The sequence below is a fragment of the Hyla sarda genome, chromosome 1 (assembly GCF_029499605.1).
Source record: "Hyla sarda isolate aHylSar1 chromosome 1, aHylSar1.hap1, whole genome shotgun sequence".
Taxonomy (NCBI): Eukaryota; Metazoa; Chordata; class Amphibia; order Anura; family Hylidae; genus Hyla; species Hyla sarda.
Window position 1 is genome coordinate 226,124,236 of NC_079189.1, and position 21,925 is coordinate 226,146,160.

General features: G+C 42.9%; 1 protein-coding gene across 1 annotated transcript in view; it reads left to right on the top strand.

The window, feature by feature from the left end:
* Positions 1–13,056, top strand: part of MBOAT4 (membrane bound O-acyltransferase domain containing 4) — a 26,838-nt gene extending 13,782 nt beyond the window's left edge. Inside the window, exons 2-3 of the mRNA XM_056568873.1 lie at positions 8,682–8,906; positions 11,867–13,056. Coding sequence (XP_056424848.1) covers positions 8,728–8,906; positions 11,867–12,818 — 1,131 coding nt within the window. The 5' untranslated portion in view covers positions 8,682–8,727 and the 3' untranslated portion in view covers positions 12,819–13,056. The remainder of the gene's footprint in view (positions 1–8,681; positions 8,907–11,866) is intronic.
* Positions 13,057–21,925: the final 8,869 nt, after the last annotated feature.

The window sequence follows — 21,925 nt, forward strand, 5'->3', positions numbered from 1 at the left end:
TAATCTGGGGGACAACTATGCTGCCTAATCTGGGGGACAACTATGCTGCCTAATCTGGGGGACAACTATGCTGCCTAATCTGGGGGACAACTATGCTCCTAATCTGGGGGACAACTATGCTGCCTAATCTGGGGGACAACTATGCTCCTAATCTGGGGGACAACTATGCTGCCTAATCTGGGGGACAACTATGCTCCTAATCTGGGGGACAACTATGCTGCTTAATCTGGGGGACAACTATGCTGCCTAATCTGGGGGACAACTATGCTCCTAATCTGGGGGACAACTATGCTGCCTAATCTGGGGGACAACTATGCTGCCTAATCTGGGGGACAACTAGGCTCCTAATCTGGGGGACAACTATGCTCCTAATCTGGGGGACAACTATGCTGCCTGATCTGGGGGACAACTACCCGGCCCTCCACAATATTTTTAGTTTCTCATGTGGCCCCATGGGATAAATAATTGCCCACTCCATTACTCCTCAACCCCGGACATTCCTTAACCTGGAGCCGCCCGGGGAAAGGAGAAAGTGAAGACAAAAGACTGGTGAGACCTCTCTGCAAAATTGTGTATTTAATGCAGTGTTTCCCAACCAGGGTGCCTCCAGCTGTTGCAAAACTATTACTCCCAGCATGCCCAGACAGCCTTTGGCTGTCCGGGCATGCTGGGAGTTGTAGTTTTGCAATAGCTGGAGGCACCCTGGTTGGGAAACACTGATTTAATGTTTTAATGAGTGAAACTATCTGCTGCGCTCTGTATCTAATCCTGTCATGTGCGATACTGTCTGCTGAGCCTGTGTATCTAATCCTGTCATGTGTGATACTGTGAGCTGAGCCTGTATATCCAAATCTGTCATGTGGGATACTATCTGCTGAGCCTGTGCATCTAAATCTGTCATGTGTGATACTGTCTGCTGAGCCTGTGTATCTAATCCTGTTATGTGTGATACTGTCTGCTGAGCCTGTGCATCTAAATCTGTCATGTGTGATACTGTCTGATTAGCCTGTTTATCTGACGTTGCGCAGGGGGACGTCACTCGTCATCACAGGGAGCCAGCGTTGCTGTCGCGCACCACCACTACCGCCGCCGCTGGCATAAATAGGGTTTTGGTTGGTATTTTCTAAATGTAATTTTTTTTGTGCGATATAGGAAAATTCCCCCCACATATATATTGTATCCCTCCAATCCTCTGTGCCATTTCTTAAACCCCCCTCCCATCCCCCATGCCATTTCTTAAACCCCCCTCCCATCCCCCGTGCCATTTCTTAAACCCCAGATCCCTCAGCCCCTGTGCAATCTGGCCCCTCCCCTTTTGTAGCTCCACCCCCACATAGCCACACCCATGACCGGTATTTTTCTGAGGGAAAGGTGGCAACCCTAATCGGCCGCCGAAGGCCCGCTACAGGGTGCCTTTAGATGTGCCTGCTCGGACCAGCACTACACTATGAGCAGACACATTGTGGCCGCTCCCCCTGCTCCCTGACCTAGGCAGAGAGCAACCGCAATGTTCAAGTATACTGCGCATGCAAGCGGCGACTATCACAACACAGTGTGTCTGCTCGTAGCGGGGTATTGCCGCTCCGAGCAGGCACATCTAAAGGCACCCTGTAATGCTCCTTCGGCGGCGGATCCACAGCATAAAATACGCTGTGGATCCGCTCGTCTAAACGTACTTTAAGGGTGCCTATATACAGCAAGGCTGATCTGCACACAGTTTTCTGTAAACAATCCTGTGGCCCCCTGTACCACAGTGAAACCACATCCTGTGCGCACTGTGTATAGTTACCCTTATGAACAGGTTGACCAATAGGCTATGTGTACATGGCAGATCTTTTGTGGAATGTCTGCCTGGAAAACGAGCACCAGCAGAACATGCTGACGCTAGGACTGTTAGGAAATGCATCGTCTCCATAGACAGCAATGCATTTCCGTGCGCAATCGGAATTTCCGCAGCAAATATCTCCACCGCTGATATACTGCTGTGTCTATGTTTCAGCAAAATCTGAAGTTTCTGGCATATTCAGCTTGGAAATTACGTCCAACAAAATTGCAGCATTTTTGTTCATTGGTTACAGCACTTTTGTTTACTGGTTACAATAAGTGAATTAGTAAAACTATATACAAACATACAAATAACAGTACTGACACATATAATAAGAGGACAAAGATCGATCCAAGTATTAAATACTTATAATTTATATTATATACTCCAAATCTATCAAATACATATTAGAATGTACAATGTAATAAAGTGGTATAATAGCACCACCTAGTGGGGGAAGGCTCACACTACATCATCTCTATACTCACTAGTGTTGAGCGGCATAGGCCATATTCGAATTCGTGAATATTCGCGAATATATGGACGAATATTCGGCATATATTCGCGAATATTCGCATATCCGTTATATCCTCGTTTTATTTTCGCATATGCGAATATTCGCGTATGCGTAAATTTACAGATGTGAAAATTAGCATATACAAAATTAGCATAAGCTAAAATTCGCATATGCGAAACTGTGCATATGCTAATTTTCGCATATGCGAATTGTCGCACGCCAGTCTCACACAGTAGTATTAGAGCCTTCTTTACACCACACAAGCTGGAAGTAGAGAGGGGTGATCACTGTGATGTGTACTGTGAAGAAAAAAAACAAAAAAAAAAAACGAATATTCGTAATTACGAATATATAGCGCTATATTCGCGAAATTCGCGAATTCGCGAATATGCGATATTCGCGAATAATATTCGAATTGCGAATATTCGCGAGCAACACTAATACTCACACATAGGCTTTAGTACTATTGTGCACATTGGTTAGCCTCTAAAAGTTGTAACATTTGGAACAAGATTTTTTTTTCCCCCAATGCATATTTCAGATACGGTGGAATTAGTACATGTGACTTATGTCCCTTTTGGAAAATGCGGTGTACATGCAGAACACAAATTTGCCCTACTGAATATACAAAAATGGCATCAATAAAGGCGTTTGAATCTCTGTCCAGAGAAACCACAGCTCAGCTTTCAAATTGCTCTGGTAAAATGGAAGCTGAGCTGTGATTGGTTGCTATGGGTAAAGAAGACGCTTTGATACATGTACCCTGTTGAGAATTCTGACACTGCACTGGCGCGCAAACTGGTGTGTATGATCATGGGCCTAGTGTTCCCCTTTAAATGAAGATGCAAACACAGGCAGATATAATGTTTAGGGAAAGATTTATCAAACCTTGTGCAGAGGAAGAGTGGAGCTCTTAACAACCAATCAGATTCCAGCTTTCATTCTTCAAGCAACCAATCAACTTCCAGCTTTTATTCTTCTGAGGCATTTTTAAAAATGAAAGCTGGAATCTGATTGTCTGATACAAGGCAGTAAGAAGAGTGTGAGAGTGGTTCCTGTGTCATTCTGCTGTAGCTAGGCCTGGCAAAGTGGCCTAAGCATATGGCAATGTTATATTTGGAGGCACAGTGTGCGGCAGTATAATATTTAGGGGCACAGTGTGTGGCAGTATGATATTCAGGGGTAAGGTGTGTAGCAGTATTATATTCAGGGGGTACAGTGTGTGACGGTATTATATTCAGAAGTACAGTGTGTGGCAGTATTATATTCAGGGGGTACAGTGTGTGACAGTATTATATTCAGAAGTACAGTGTGTGGCAGTATTATATTCAGGGGGTACAGTGTGTGACAGTATTATATTCAGAAGTACAGTGTGTAGCAGTATTATATTCAGGGGGTACAGTGTGTGACGGTATTATATTCAGAAGTACAGTGTGTGGCAGTATTCTATTCAGGGACAACACTTGGCAGTATTTTTCAGAGGTACAGTTTGTATCAGTATCATATATGGAGGGCTCAGTGGATAGCAATATTATATTTAGGAGTACAGTGTGTTGTAGTGTTATATTCAGGTGGTACAGGTGTGACAGTATTATATTTAGGGGGTACAAAGTGTGGAAGTATTATATTCAGAGGGTACTCGTTAACTCCATAGAACATGTGGGTAGAGGGAAAGTCTTGACATCTTACCCCTGCCTCACCCCTTTGCAAAAAACAAGATCACTCAGCCTGGTCCTTGCATTCATTAGATTTAGACTTGCCGACTCCCTGCAGACAACAGTGGACACCATTATCTTTGTAACCTGCTTGCCAAAAAGGGCTTTAGAAGCCCCATAACTGAGGTGAAAAGTGCTTTTCACCTTGAAATCGATGCAGGATTTTCACACAATGGCCCTCATTTACTATTCTAAACCCGACTTGTTTTGTCGGGTTTTTTTGTCGCATCTTTGTCTGCGACACGATGCAAAATTTTTTCCCGACAGACCCCGATATGGATTCTCCCAAATCCGAAAAAGGGGCGTAACCCGACATTTCTGAGCTTTCCCATGTATTTATAAAGCTTTCCAACCCGAAATTGTTCAATTGTTGTGGATTTTTTCCCGACAACTCAGAGGAGTTGGAAACCAAGCCAAAAAGACGCACGTGCGACAAACAAGATGCGACATAATAATAAATACCAGGGGAAAAAAAGCAATCGGGTAAGAAAGCAACATAGACTTACAACCCGATTTTCTAAGTAAATGAGGGCCAATGAGTGTAAATGCTGGAGGATGACCATGATGTCATGCGCTAATGTTTCCTCTCTGCAATCTACTGTGGCGGTCCAACACACCGCTATCTGTGACTAAAGATTTGGACAATAAAGGGTACAGGAACAGTAGGGCCCTCTGCCCAAAGGAATCCTGGGACGTTGGGATATGGTGTATTACAGGTTACGTGCTGAAAGAGGACCCAGTGCAATCAGTAACTTTTGACTTGTCTGATTGACAGTAACAACAGTAATGCTTTAAAGGGGTTATCCAGGAAAAAACATTTTTTTATATATCAACTGGCTCCAGAACGTTAAACAAATTTTGTAAAATACTTCTATTAAAAAATCTTAATCCTTTCAGTACTTATGAGCTTCTGAAGTTGAGTTGTTCTTTTCTGTCTAAGTGCTCTCTGATGACACATGTCTCGGGATCCGCCCAGTTTAGATCAAATCCCCATAGCAAACCTCTTCTACTCTGTGCAGTTCCCGAAAAAAGCAGAGATGTCAGCAGAGAGTACTGTTGCCACACAGAAAACAACAACTCAACTTCAGCAGCTGATAATTATTGAAAGGATTAAGATTTTTTAATAGAAGTAATTTACAAATCTGGAGCCAGTTGATATAAAAAAAATTAGTGGTGCACTGGCCCTTTAAATCTTAGAGAATTAGTACGCGCGCACCCTAGGGAGCGGAGCCGCGCGCACCAGGACGTGACAGCCGGGGACCGGAACAGGTAAGTGGACTGGGATGCGATCCGCGAGCAGGCGCATCCCGCTATGTGAATCGCATCCCCGTCGGCAGTGTTAGTGCAGCGCTCCCAGTCAGCGGGTCTGACCGGGGCGCTGCAGAGAGGAGAACGCCGCGAGCGCTCCGGGGAGGAGCAGGGACCCGGAGCGCTCGGCGTAACACACGTTTTGTCAGGTTGTGCACCAGATTCTGACGCATTGCGCCACAATTGAAAAAAAAAAAACGACTAACTCTCCATTTTACTGAGAAAACCCGAAAAAAGGGACGTGGCCATCGGGAAAAGGGGCTTGTCCACGATATTTTTACGAAAACCCAACATATTTACTAAGGTTTCCACAGAAAATGTGGTGGATTTGAGCTGAGGAAAACCAGACAGATAAGATCATGTGTAGAAAAAGCAAAATGTAGGGAAAAGTGCAAAATGTAGGGAAATCTTAGTAAATACCATGGAAAAAAATTGTAGGAAATTAAAATCCACAAAGAAACCTACACAACACTCTTGGTAAATCCGGGCCTATATGTTGTATATGACATTACAACCCTTCTGTTCTTACAGATCTATTACATTCTAGTATTGCTTAGACTCGAAAGCATATAAAGTGGATTCCAATATTTGTGTGCAAATTTAGAAAAGCCTTCCAGTTCCATTGCCCTTTGTCCTCACAACAGAACTCTCTTTTTCTCCATCATTATGGAGATTGACCACGTTTCCATTAGTCTTTCAGCAGACTGCATCCATCTGATAAAGAGATTAAGGTATATCTAATTTCCCCTTTGCCATTATCTGCCCACTTGATCTTCAGTATGGGGGATTTTTGGTAAACCTAGCACGCTTAACATTTCACAGATTTCTCCTGCATCCGCTTTGTTCTCAAAGACAAAGCAAAGTGCTGGACACAGCTCTTAGGAAAACAAATACTTGTCACTGTGCATTGGCGTAGGCAAATAAATCCTCTTCAGGATAACTTGGTCACCTTGGCTATCGGGCACAGTCCCTGCGTGTTTTGTTTGTATTCACTAGTGCTCCTCATGTCTTTAGCCCTTATATAAGGATGAGGAGTGACAGCTACTTCACACTGGGGATGAAGACGACTCAACTTGTCATAATACAGGCCTTTTAATGGATTCTATTCAGATTACATTTCACCCAATTGCTCTGTACCAGCTGGCTGCCTTTCCTTGTGCTGTACTGTTATCTCTGCTCCTATGGTCTTTTGCCTTCTATCCTCAGGTATGCTTTGATGTGCTAATGCCGCCCTTATTATTGGTAGATTACTAAAATGTTCATTATCTGTAATTACGAGGCCATTAGAGAAGCCAAAACTTTCTCCTCCCAGGTATTTTTTCTACTGAGACTGTTCAGTTTTATGTGAATAAATTGTATGCAACCTACTAATATACTTGGCACTGCAACTTTTTACTGTTTGCACAATGGGCAGCCCAATGGCTCAGTGGTTAGCAGCGCAGCATTGAGGTCAATTCCAACATCTTCATGGAATTTCTATCTGAGAAGGGAAATTAGATTCTGAATTCTACTGTACAACCCTGCAGAAAATGTTGGTGCTATATAAGCAATGGAAATAAATATAATCCAATGTGTGCATACAAAAACGAGCAACGGGGAGTAGGAATAGAGGGGCAGGGATGTTCTGAGGACAGCTGTTTCGTGCTTATGCACTTCCTCAAGCCTATCGGCTTGAAGAAGTGCGTAAGCGCGAAACAGCTGTCCCGAGAACACTCCTGCCCCTCTACCCCTTCTCCCCGTAGCTCGCTTTAATCCCCTGTGTAAAAGTAGTACTCCCTGCTGCTCGTTTTAGTATTCACGCATTGGAATAAAGCAATAAGAAATCTTCATATTTCGATGCCGTTCTTATTTTTTATTGATGCAGTCCAACTGAATAAAAAATTAGAACGCTATTGAAATGTGAAGATTTCTTATTGCTTTATTCCAATGCGTAAATACAAAAATGAGCAGCAGAGAGTACTACTTTTACACAGGGGATTAAAGCGAGCACCGGGGAGTAGGAATAAAGGGGCAGGGGTGTTCTCGGGACAGCTGTTTCGGATAAGCTGTACAGATACAGAGCACCATCATGAAAGTAGAGAGTTGTGTGTGTTTCTGACGTGTAGATTTTCATTCCTTCCTGCACCAAGTATAAACGGAGACAAAGCAGGTAGTGCCAGACCTGCGCCTCTTATTAGCAAATCAATATAGAGCATTACCGCTAACCAGTCCTGAAGAGGTAATGCCCTAATAGATGCACAGCTTGCTAAGGGTCTGTTTACATTACGTATGGCGTTCATGTTAAAACAACAGATACAATGGCTTTGGATGGGGTATTTCATCATGGTTAAAACAATTTGTATATGTGTTCTTGACAAGTTTACTTTAGGATTTGTTTTTATGCCCTGAAAAAAAAAAAAACGAGATCCTAAGGGGTGTTTTTTGTACAATGCAGAGAATGCTGCAGGATCGGCATAATGTTGCATCCTGCTAAACCATCATATCCCACTTATACATGTAGTGCAAGTGGATCAAGCAGGAAAAGTAAAAAAGTAAAAGTCATTTCTTTACATTTCCTATTCCTTTTTAATTTACTTCTGTTTTTAAACACTGTATTAGAATCTCCCCTAAGGGTATGTTCACACGGCGGGATTTTCATGCAGAATTCTGTGGAAAAATTGGAGGAAATTCTGCCAAAATTTACTGCCCATTGATTTCAATGGGATTCCACATTCCCATTCAGACAGCAAAATTTCAGCTGTAGGCATTCCGCAAAAACATAAGACCAGTGTTATAATTTGTGGCGTTCCGAGGATGAATCCTATTGAAGTCAGTGGGGCTTAAATTTCTGCACAATTCGAAATTCTGCTGCACTTATGGTAGAATCCGCCATTCTTTTCAGCAAACTTTTCTAAACTAAATTTAATTGCGGAAATTCTGCAGTATAAACATATCCTAATTTATTCATGCAGTGCGGTTACACAGCAAATTTTTGCACTGCAACATATTACAGCACCATTTTAACAAATCTCTTTTATTCTGCATAAAACGTACACATGAAATCGACCTGTGATAAAGATTTTAAATCCACAGCATGTCTATTTATGTTACGGAAACTGTGAATCTATTGTAGATCTTTCCCTTTGACTTCAAAGGGTAAGCCAAATCTGCAATAAATAAGCTATTAAAGTGCTGCTGTAGAACAATGCAAATCCACAGCAATTCTGCAACTAAGTCATATTCAAACACATGTCCAGATACAGTAAAACCATGAGGTATAAACATGTTACTCTTGACTTCACTTTTGTAACACAAACTATGTTATTTTTTATTCCAGATACTTATATTTACTAGTTGGTGGAGTCATTTTAGCTAGTACATCTATGGGCCATTATGCCATATTGTTATTCCTTCCAGCCTTGGGTGCTACAGTATTGTTTCACACAGTTCGCTCCCACTCCATTCACAGATGGGCCTTTTTGCTGCAGATGACATGGCAAACCGTTTGTCATCTATGGGTAATGTACAGACAGTACCACGTAAAGGAAATAATGACTATAAAGTAAGTATAGTAAACAGACTAAAAAAGGTTCAGTGTGCACACATTAGAAAAATGCAACAAAAGGTTAAGGCTCCTAGTATTAAGCATGATGAAACAAGGCTGAAACATTGTAAGATTTCTAAAAGTAGGCCTAACTGTATTCAAATGGTTATTCCCCAGACATAACATGATTACATATCCTTAGCATACCCCATTCCATGTTAAACCGTAACTTGGGTTTAGCACCTACCAATAGGGGACACCTCCCAAAAGCGGGCAGTTTTTAATTCCCCGGCAGAGTCCCATAAGACTTAATGTATTTGCACCCTCCGAATAGGGGAAATTTCCAATAGCGGATGCAGACTCACCCAACAGGGGATAAAATGCTCCCATTAGGGGACAAAACACTCCCAATAGGGGACAATATGGGACAAAACACTCCCATTAGGGGACAAAACACTCCCAATAGGAGATAATAGGGGACAAAACACTCCCATTAGGGGACAAAACACTCCCAATAGGGGACAAACAGGCTTATGTGCCGGCCCTACCTTGTAAACAGGGCCGCCATCAGGGGGTACAGCCAATACCTCAGTAAGGGTCCCAGGAAGCAGAAGACAAAATGTTTAAACAGTGGTCTCCTGCTTCTGTACATCCACCGGCCACATTATTCACCCCATCCTTCCCTAATCCCCCCCCCCCCCCCCCCCGTACCTAATCACCTTTGGCAAATCATCCCCCCTTTATTACCCCCTGTGCCACATCATTTACTCTTGATCTCCCCCCCTGTGCCATTTTATTCCCCCTTTATCCCCCTGTGCCACTTCATAAAGGGGGGGGGGGGGGGGGTGATGAATTTACACAGAGGGTAATGAAGGGGGAATTAAATGGCATGGGGGATAAAGGGGAAATTATGTGGCACAGGGGGAAAGGGGGGATAATTTGGCACAATGCACGGGGGAATAAGATGGCACAGGGTATAAGAGGGGGGATGAAATGATAAGGGGGGGGGGTTCTTGTGTTTTATAGATAATTACACTCTGGAGTGAGTACAGGACAGTATTCCGTCATTCGTCATTTAGGAATCTCTCAATAGCTGACACTTTTTTTTATTCCCTGTGAGTGTCCCCTATTGGAAGATTCTACTGTATACTTCAATAAAAATTTGATTGCTAAAGATGTGAAAAAAATGGCTTAAAAACATGGCCACTAGGGGGTATCTGTCTCTTTAATTTTGCAAATGAACCCTGGTAACCAAGTCCTTTAGATCCAGCAACTAGGTATTTTGGACCATTTTGCTGAGGAGAGGGGTGTGTGGTTCTCTCCCTGCTGTACCTCAGTGCAGTGTATTAGCCAGCTATCACCAGTGTGAGACCGCTTGCTGCCTTTTCAGAAGAGAAGCATTTACATGCACACTGACAAGCAATACGAGGTGTTCAATAATTATTTATATGCAAAATTGTTTCTCTTTGGTCATTTTATGAACTTATTTTTTGTATATTTGCACCACATAGGGTCTACATGACTGCTTTATGGCTATATAATGCATGTTCTTGGAGCACAAAGCTGTGCAGATGTAAAAATTTATATTTTCTGGCATAAAACAGAAGTATTTTTTGTGTACCTGCACCATATAGGTTCCACATGGCTGCATTAGAGTTATATATAGCATGCACGTTAGGTACAAAGCTTTGCAAATGTAACAATGTTTGTGCAGACTTCATGACAAGGGAAAGGGAGAGGGAGGAAAGGAGCTCATCATGCTCCTGGAGAAACACCCCCAGCCTCCCAGAGAAGTGCAGAAAGACTGAGCATAGTAATACATAGATCAAAAGTTATTTTATATATAAAAACTTTACTAAACACATTTCTTTAAATGTTACTAATCGTACTAATGGTGGTAACGCTTTAAAGCAGACTTGTTAGCAGGTTAAACTCTCTTGAGGGGTCAATCAACTAATTAAAGGAATGTACAGATCCACGGTCAAAAGCCATATACAGGCATGCACATACTTTATAACCTAAGAGAAGGAGAAAATAGACAAAAAAATGCAGTGGCGCTCCCTCGTGTAGTAAATTCTAAATGAGGTTAGGACCCCTCCCCACACCTATGGTGCTGTATTAATCTTGATGAGTTGTGAAAAGTTATAGGCACAACTCTATGAAGGGCATGTAGACGTTACATATGTGCAGTATACAGCTCAAGGACCCTTGTCCGTGTACCCGAAGGTGCGGATGTGGCAATGCAGGAGATCAGGAAAAAGACAAAGGAGGAGTCTAAACTGAGCACTGCTGCCAAGTCCACATAAGAATTCCCAGGCTACCAAAATTATGTATGCCGTCCTGAGTTAGCTTCCCCGTGTTGTGAGCCATATGAGCTCAGACCCGGACCTGACCGTTCTCATCCCCGACTGATAAAAACATTTGAAATGTCCCTGGCAAAAATGTTGTTTGTTGGGGGGTCTGGGTGACCATCACTGATCACTAGAATGAGGGGGGGAGAGGAGGGAGAAGCATGTGGCCTCTGTGCATGTGACAGGAGATAGTCCCATGGACTTTGCATAAAACTCCCATGGACTTTGTCACAATTGCATGGACAGAGCTGGGAAAGGACAAACTTAGCACACAATATTTAGAGATTGGTTGGAGCTCAGCACTGAGACCCTGACTCATCAAAATTTTTGATATGTATCTACAACATATTTTTTGAAGTGACAGTGCCTATTTAAGAGAATTTTCTCATTTCCAAACAGATGTTAATATATTTATTAACCGAGAAGGAGAGCAGCTCATTGATTACAATAAAATCTGTGCAATGTTGCATTTCCCCAGTAGTAGCGCTGCTGCAGGGAAATTTAGCACTTGTGGTTAGGTTCAACCACAGATTATCCCTGTAACTTCCAATTGACTAGTGTGTTTCCTGCTTATATAGCCCTAAAATAATGTATTCCACAGCACTTTTCATGGTATGCTTTTTATAGGGTGTCCATCATGATTTCCTCTCTTATGCTGCTGACTCAAAAAATCACATCTCTTGCGATGGATATCCATGAAAAAAAAGTCATTGTAAGCGTAAAGGATGTCATGGAGTCGAAGGAGAAAGAGCGTCATCGTCCTCCGCCATGCTCCATACTAGTTGTCCTCTCCTACTTGCTGTTTTTCCCAGCACTTCTGGGCGGTCCATTGTGCTCAATTGTGGAATTCCAGCAGCAGATCAATAACTGTAAAGTGTGTGATTACCCTGGGCACATATGGACTATAGTTAAAACCTTCATATTCTTCTTCTTCTTTCATATACTACAAAGTATAATAACTGACTACATAGCCTTTCAGTACAACCTTACAGGCTGTAGACAGTGGGAATGCGTATATGTAATGTGGAGCACAGCATTGGTGTTTAAGCTGACCTACTACTCTCACTGGCTGCTGGATGAAGCCCTATTTTACAGTGCAGGCTTTTATGTAGGATCATGCTTCTATGCAGATTTTACTGACAGCAACATCTATACCTTAGAAACAACCAACAGAATTTCATTGTTTGCCAGAAACTGGAATAAAAGCACAGCCAAGTGGCTTAGAAGACTCATATTCCAAAACTGCTCGAAGCAACCATTACTGAGCACATTTGCTTATTCTGCTTGGTGGCATGGGCTGTACCCTGGACAGATTTTTGGCTTCCTGTGTTGGGCTGTGATGGTAGAAGCCGATTACAGGATACATGCCAAGTTAAGCATTATCTCTAAATCGCCATATATCGTATTTCTCTGTAATCTCGTAACTTGGTTCCAGACACAAATGATCATTGCTTTTATTATGTTGGCCGTAGAGATGAGGAACATAACAATGCTAAAAGCACTCCTCTTATCTTATAACAGCTTTTTTCCTCTTTTGTATGGTGTGTCTCTGATATTCTTGATGAAATTAAAACCATAACATTATACACCCTGCCAATACACCATATTAGCTTTAAAGCCTGTGCATATATTACATGGTTGGCCATTCCTCTGCCATGGAAATGTTAAGCTTCCTATTAGCAGCTGCTTGTCTGAAGATAGAGAAGCAGGACCCATGGTAACTTGCTGGGCCTTCTTCTATTTAGAAGGGATTGTCTTTGTGGGACAAACCGTTTAGTGTTAGAAATGTGGTCAATGTCACGATGGTACAATGTGTATGTGGGAAACAATGCATTGCTGAGGTAAGTGGAGATGCTTGTAGGCATCTCTGCACATTCACTACATTTGGTGTGCCTGGTGCTTCACCCCGAGCCCTGGAAATGTAACAGAGAACCTGCCCTTACTTTCATGTAGCTTGAACCAAGAGTCATTGGGGCAGTCCAAGAGGCTTCTGACTTCCCAACCGGCCTTAATTCCTTAATTGATAGATCGCTACCTATAGCCAGACAGAGAAAACCTCAGACATATAGTTCAGGCATCCAAAAAAGAAGGTTGCAGCATCACTCTTGGTCAAAAAGTGGAGGCTCTTAGCGCACTTTTTGATCAAAACATGTCCCCCATCCACCACGCAGAGGTGTCCTCTTGTCGGATGGGACCCTAACACGCTTAATCCACTCACCTCTGCTGGGCATATGGCCTCTGACTGGGTGACATGCAGGATCCACTATCAATTCAAAAACCTCCGGTGAACAGGGAGGGGTGCACGGCTAGAGAGGGTGCCACCCCCCCTACCTTGCATAGCAAAAACACACAAAAAAAGAAAAATAGCCAGAACAACTAAGTAATACATGGGTGCACGCTGCTGTGGCAAATACAAAGTATACAAAAAAGAAGGTTGCAGCAGCACTCTTGGTCTCTTTTTCTTACATTTTTTAAATTTTTTATATTTTTTTATTTATTTTTTTGTCTTTGCTATGCACCCCTCCCTGTTCACAGGAGTTTTTTTTTTTTTTATTGATAGTGGATCCTGCATGTCACCCAGTCAGAGGCCAATGCCCTGCAGAGGTAAGTGGAATGAGCGTGTTAGGGTCCCATCCGAAGTGAGGCCACCTCCGCGTGGTGGATGGGGGACACGCTTTGATCAAAAAGTGCGCAAAGTGCCCATTTTTTGACCAAGAGTGCTGCTGCAAAGAGTGCTGCTGCAACCATTTTTGTATACTTTGTTTTTGTCCCAGCAGCATGCACCCGTGGATTAGGTAGTTGTGCTGGCTATTTTTCTTTTTTTGGTCTTTGCTATATAGTTCAGGCAACATGAAAGTAATGACAGGTTCCCTTTAGGTACCTGAGTCTCCAGTCAGAATGGAGCATCAGGACATACATGCACATCTTCAGTCATTCTCTATGGGACCTACCAAAGATATCAGAGTACAGTGTTTGACTATCTCTGGCATCTCCCATAAGGAATGAATGGGGTGCTCCATTCTAATGGGAGTCCTAGGTTCCCGTTCTCGAAATCATGAGGAGGGTCCGACTGTTGGGTCCAGTGAATAGGGAATAACTTTGTACATTGTGACAACCAATTTAATTTCCTTAAATGTGGAGGGAATGACTGTACTGTTTTTATTGTCCTGCAAACTCCTTAATGTCCATACAGTAATATGTCCACCAACTACAAGAGCAGTTTGTAATACAAAAAGGTACTACGGCAGGGTTTTTACATCTTGTCTATGCCTGACTACACAGTAGTTCTGTATATAAAAACCCAACACAAATGACAACCAGACAACCTATCAAGAAAGCTGTGATTTATAGATCCAGTATGGCAAAATAACCCACAGGTTGTGGGGCATGCTTCCTTACTCTAATCTTTTGTTTACCAGTATACTTTTTATATATGCTCCATAAGCATACAGTATATAGTAGTATCATCAAGCATAAGCTCATAGTTAGTATAAAGAGGAATGCTTTCAGAGAACTTTTTAACAAGTTACAACATATCATGGCTAGAATCTACATATCTAACCATATCAAAACCGCATAATGAAAGAAGCAACAATTAAAAGTGTTTTATTATAATGTTTGTTGTCTAGGGTAGTTTTTGCAGCAGAACATGCTCAAAAATGTAGTAAAAAAAAAAAAAGTACAGTAAGTTAGGGAGAGCTCATAGAACTCTGGAATTAACCCTCAGATTTCCAATGAGGAAGTTTAACAATGATCATTGGAGAGAAGGAAAGGCACAACAAAATGTAGACTTCACTCCTGCTTCACATATTTATTGTTAAAGGCATGCCCATATATCCTTAAAGGGGTACTCTGCCCCTAGACATCTTATCCCCCTATCTGCCACTGGGGACCCCTGCAATCTCTCCTGCAGCATCCCCTGTCATCTGCTGCATGGAGTGAACTTCACTCTGTGCCTGATGACGGGCAATACAGGAGCCGGAGTATCACAACATCACACCCCGCCCCCTCAATGCAAGTCTATGGGAGGGGGCGGAGCGGCCGTGATGCCCTCTCCCATAGACTTGCATTGAGGGGCGGGACATCACAAGGGGGCAGGGCCGTGATGTTACGATACTCCGGCCCCTGCATAGCCCGTCATCAGGCACGGAGCGGAAGTTCGCTCCGTGCAGCAGATAACAGGGGATGCTGCAGGAGAGATCGCGGGGTTCCCAGCGGCAGGACCCCGCAATCAGACATCTTATCCCCTATCCTTTGAATATGGGATAAGATGTCTAGGGGCGGAGTAACCCTTTAAAGCTCAACTCCATTCACGCTCCAGCAGCAGGATAGCTGTTTATATCTTCCAGAAACTTTTCAGCCTGTGACTTGCCCTAGACTACAGCAAGGATATGGATTTGCCTATAATGTAAAGCAAGTCTTTGGGACATCCAGCAAATCTGTATTCTAATCGCTGTATTCTCGGGCTACAGAATTGATGCATGAAAATATATATTACTTATGTGACAAGACAAAAGGCAGTATGTGAGAATGCTCTTAAATACACCCTTAGGGCATGTTCACGTGCATATTTTGTTAGATTTTCTTCTGTAAATTTTACTACCCATTGAACCTAATGGGTAGAAAAATCAGTAGAAAAAAAATCTGCAGCAAAATACGCACATGTGAACCTACCCTAACATTGGTCAAATATTTTTTCAGAAACCTATCATTGTGTCTATTTACACACATCAGTTTGATCATAGCAAAAAAAAAAATATTGGATTGAAAATCACAGTCAGTGGATATAATAAATGTCAGGCATGGATATCAGTCTATGTACATAAAAAAAGGAAATTCAAGTATAGTTTGAAAGATTATTTCTAAGAATATTAATAGATACATAGGAAATTAAATAGCAGTTGTCATAAGCCTACCTGGCCTGATTCCAGGGCCACCTTAGATCTCCTTCAGGTGGCACCAGCAGTGCTCCACGTCATCCACCAGTCACTGTGGAACACGACAGGTCCTGCAAATCAGGAGTTAGAAGTGTCGGAGAAATAATCTGCGGCACCGAAGTTCACACCTCCCAGTGGCAGGATATTGAAATGGATATCTGCTATATTCATACACCCCTGATTGTGGTCCTACCCATCACCAGCGTTTCTGACCCCTGTGTCTGTTGCCTGCATTCCTGACTTGACTATGCCTGACTATTCTGCTGCCTGCTGATGTGGAAGTGACCCTGACTTCTGTGTTCTAAATCCAGTACCGATTCTGTATTGCGCTATCCTCCTGGTTTTGACCCTCTGGCTTGTCCCTGGTTATCCCACTGTATTCTAATTTGGTTCTTGCTTTGTCCATGTGTTGCCAATCTGGCCTGTGCATTTAGTGAATGCTGGGACCATCATCCCGTTGGGGGGGCTGTTTAGGATAGATCATCCAAGTAGATAGGGACAGTGGTTTGGGGTAAAGGCCTGAACTGCTTCCTACCTATCATGACAGCAGTAGGGAAATACTGAGTAGCTCATTAGTTCTGTCACACTAATATTTCACCATTTACAAAGCATGGAGGAGAAAGTTTCCGTTCGTGATTAGTAAACCAGACACTTTTTGTTATTCAAACTACAACAATATGTTGGCTGTCAGAATGCCATTGTTACTCATCTTCCTCCTAGACAGGTCAGCATGTATGAGTCTGACAGTATTTCCGCAAATCTTGCCTTCACAAAGGATTATTTTAACTTAACGGATATGGTAAATGAACATACAAGATTGATATTTTCTCATTTTTCATTGTTTTGAGTGATAGCAGATGCTCATTGATAGCGATATGCCAAGACTGTCTTAACACTGACACAGAAATGACTTAATGGTCTCCATTTCCTTAAAATAGAGTGGAGGGTGGGATAAGGAAATACCAGTATAAAGTGAATTTAATGACTGGATACATGCCAAAGATTGGCTTACCAAAACATAAAATGGTTGATTGTTCACCAATAATGCATTTGGAAAGTTTTCAGACCCTTTCACTCTTTAACATTTTATTACAGTATGTTAAGGTCTTAATAAAACAAATTCTATTTTTCTACATCATTCTGCACTCAATACCCAATAAAGTAAAATATAAAAATAGAATTGTAGAATTTTTTTCAAATCTATTCAAAAGGAAAAGCCAAAATTTTGCCACGTATACCCTTTGCTATGACACTTGTAATTTAGCTCTGGCTCCTCCAATTTCTCTTGATCATCTCTGTGGAGTCACCTGTTGTAAATTCAGTGGATCGGACATGATTTGGAAAGACACACCCCTGTCTATATAAGGTCTGACAGCTGACAATGCATATCAGAGCAAAATGAGGCCAAGCCATGAGGAGTAAAGAACTATTTGTAGAGTTCAGGGGCAGGATTGTGTGGAGACACAAATCTTGAAAAGGGTACAAAAAACTTCTGCTATACTGAAACCTCCCAAGAGTACAGTGGCCTCCATAAATCCTAAATGGAAGACGTTTGGAACTACCAAGACTCTCTCTAGAGTTGGTTGCCCCACTAAACTAAGTAATTGAGGGAGGAGAGTCTTGGTAAGAGAGGTGAACAAGAACCAAATAGTCACTCTGGCTGAGCTTCAAAGATCCTGTGTGCAGATGGGAGAAAGGTCTATCACTCCACAAAGCTTTATGGTATAGTGTCCAGAAAGGAGCCTCTCCTCCGTAAAAAACAAATGAGAGCCCACTTTAAGTTTTCAAAAAAGCACATATAGGACTCTGTCTAATTAAACCAAAATTGGAGCTTTTGGCCTTAATTCTAAGACTATATTCAGACAACGGAATGTCCACACTGAGAATCTCCGTGCGGACATCATGCAAACTGTGGGGCGCTGACATAATATGCCGACAATAAGATTACACAGGAATGCCATCTTATAGACGGCTATGCATTCCGTGCTGACTCCACACAAAGAATGAACGTGTTCATTGTTTTTACAACACAGAAATTCTGTTGTGTGCACAGAGCAGCAACATCCTGTTTAAATCAACGGGACTCTATTGCAGCAGAATCTCCATACCAGATTCCTGTCATGTCTGTATTGGCCTGTGTTCACACACAGCTATTTGTTTGGTTGTGTGTGAACAGTTCTATGTTCCCTGGTCAGGGAATAGTTAATAGCCTTTTGCTTGCTAGCCAATAGCTCCTAGGGTGTGCCTGTTTAAAGTCAGCCCAGTCTAGCCTCTGGGCTGGTGATTGACTTCATTATATCCTTACTTGCTAAGATGCTGGGCATGCTGCATGGATCTCTTGGTGAAACACTGTTTGAGCTTTTAATCTACTATCTCTGTTTTAGCATGCACTTTGTATTTTCTGGTTTTAGCCAATGTTATGTGACTTGCTCTTAGTAGATTTTAAGCTGTGTTTGTTTCGTCGATTTTAGGATTTGTATGTCCTTTTTGCTATGTATATAGGATTAGTTTATCCTTTCTGCTTTGTGTCTGTTCACACTGTGTTTTCTCTTGTATCCGTTTATATGAAATTCTGTGTTTTATATTTCGGTTTTCCTACTGGGTCAGCTTCTGACCACTGTGGAGCATGCCGCTGGCCAGTAGTCTATTTTGATTTATTATTAATGGCTACTTTGTTAGTGGAGTGTCCAGATTGTGTGTCCAGTGTGAACAGTGTCCTATGTTGCATCCCTGTTACCGCTCCATGGGGACTCTATGTCTACTGTAGGTGTTCGTAGGGATTGCTATTCCTGTCTTGTGTTCAGTGTGAACATTGTTCTATATCTATATCCTGTGTATTTAGGCATCCCTGTTATTTGTCCATGGGGACTCTGAAGGTGTTCTGAAGGGATTGCGATTATTCCTGTCTTGTGTTCAGTGTGAATAGTTCTATAATTATATCCTGTTGTATCCGTTTTTCTGAGTTGTAACTTGGCATCTCTGTTACCTGTCCATGGAGATTCCTTGTCTACTGAAGGTGTTCGGAGGGATTGTGTTATTCCTGGTTAGCGTTAGATCCCGTTTACCTGTCTGTGGGAACTCAGAGGGTATTGTTATTCCTGTGTCTACTGGAAGTTTTTCTAGGGGATTAAACTTATTCCTGTTTTGTTCTGGAGTATGTTCAGACTTATCTGTTTTCCTGTCTGGTGTTTTGTACTCTGGGGGAGATTTATGAAAACCTGTCCAGAGGAAAAGTTTCTGAGTTGCCCATAGCAACCAATCAGATCGCTACTTTCATTTTTAACAAGGCATCTGCAAAATGAAAGAAGCGATCTGATTGGCTGCTATGGGCAACTGCACCACTCTTCCTCTGCACAAGTTTTGATAAATCTCCCCCTATATGTTTATTAGTTCTTTATTCAGATCTTTGGAGTTCTGTTCATCACCGCTTATCTATAGTGTCCTCTTTTCACGACCACTGAGTCCTCTGTTCATGTCCGCTGATATAATGTCCTCTGTACTAACTCTCTGATCTGTGTCCTCTGACCTTTATACTATAGAGTTGTATGTTCCTGTTATGTTTCTGGTTTGTGAGCGACTATTTATAAGTATGTGTTTTTATTAGGCCCCTGCACTTTAGTTCAGGGAGGGACCGGCACCCAGTTGTCAATCCACAGGTTAGGGTGGATGGGCAAGAAGGCAGGGAGAGCGAATTTAGGGTCAGTTTAGGGCTCACTCACCCTGTCCACTGGTCGGGCCCTGACAATTCCAATGCAGAATCCGCCAAGGAAATTCTGACATGTTAACATGGCCTAAGTGCCATCTCTACAGGAATCCAGACTTTTCACATTCCTAATACCATTCCAAAAGTGAAGAACAGTTGTGGCAGGTTTGTGCTGTGTTTTTTTTTGGGTTGAGGTAAATCTAAATGGAGCAATGGGTTGAGATTCATGTGAACCCAGCCTTATAGGAACACAGACTTGTTATGCACCTAAAAATCACCTGGAACTGTGGTCCTGGATTCAAATCTGCATAAAGCCTGTGTGGGTTCCCCATGGGTACTCTGGTTTCCACCCACATCCCAAAAACATTCTGATACATTATTTGGGTTAAAGGTGTTAGAGAGAAGAAAATTTAACCTATTCACTACGCAGGGCGTATGCATCCTGAGTCCTTAAGGATGCATGGCGTACTGGTATGCCCGTGGGAATTTTGGTCCCCGCCGCAAGCCGGTTTGAAATCATTCAGCAGGCATCCCGGTTCATTGCCAGAGGGGGCTCTGAGACCCCTCATATCGGCGATCAGCACAGATCGCCGGTAAATACAAACCAGCAATCTACGGCGATTCCGGGTCATGGGGGGTCATGTGTGACCCCAGGACCCGGATAAGTGAAAAAAGTGCCTCCTTTGACCCTTTCTGTGGCCCTTTGGCACAGACAGAAATCAGGGACAGTATAGATTAGGTAGGGACAGGTTAGGAGTAAAAAAAAAATATATATATATTTTTTTTTAAGGATACCATACTGTAGGTGTCCACGGGTCCGCAGCACATTTTGCTGCGTAACCCGGCCCTAATGGGTCGCTGCGGTCTGCCGCCAGCGTTTTTTTTTTTTTGGAGCAGACCTTTTTTTTTGCTAAACGTGTGGCCAGGCTCTCTTAGCTTTTTCAGGTTATAGCGGCTTTTTTTTTTTCACCTATAGGCGGTCCGTGCCACCAGTAGCAGGCATGTACTGTGTGGACGGACCATACCTCTGTGTGCGGCCTGGCCCACCACTGTCAGTGATTTATCATTTTTTTGGGCGTTCAGGCGGGTGCATTTTTTCAGGGTTAAGCGTTTTATTATTTTATTTTTCAGGTATTTTGTGCGGGGGTCTGTGTATGTGCCACCAGCCACTGTTCTGGGCTGAGTGGCCGGACCCCCCCACCAGCACACACCACTGATTAGGTAAACGCTTTATTTTTTTAAAGTTTTTTTTCCCTTTTTAGTTTATATTTTTTCTGTTAGGGCAGGTTTAGTTAGTTAGGTTAGGACGGGTTAGGGAGGTAGTCTCGCACCACACCACACAGCACATACACAAATATCGTTTTCCCCACACACATACACCCCCCCATCCCCATTAGAGTAGAGAAATGGCCCGCAGAGCATTTTCAGCGGAGGAGGCATATGCCATACTTGCCTCCGACACTGAAAGTGCCACAGAGGAAGACCCCACCTTCCTTATTCCCTCGTCCTCCTCTTCATCTGGTTCTGATGATGAGCCACCAAGGTGGCGGAGACGCCGCCATGTGGGACCGCGAACCTCATCTTCTCCTGACCCTGTGCCCCATGCTAGTATGAGTCTCCCTGGTGCTATTACTAGTCAAGCCCCCCTGCCAAGTTCACTTGTGCCCTGCACTGAAGAACTTGTCTGGACTGAGCCAGCGGACCATGAGCCCGTGATTCCCGAGTTTGTTGGCGACTCAGGAATCAAGATTGACATTGTTGGGTTCACTGAAATAGACTTTTTTGTTATTATTTCAGTGACGACTTTGTCAATCTGATGGTTGAGCAGATGAACCTGTACGCCCAACAGTTTGTCACTGCAAACCCGGGCTCACTTTTGGCTAGGCCTGGTGGCTTGTTCCCAGTCGATGCAGCCGAAATGAGGACATTTTGGGGCCTCGTGCTGCATATGAGCCTAGTCAAAAAACCCAGTGTCAGGCAATATTGGAGTGGGGACGTCCTTTACCAGACCTTGCTCCATAATATGGCCATGGCATGTCCTCGGTT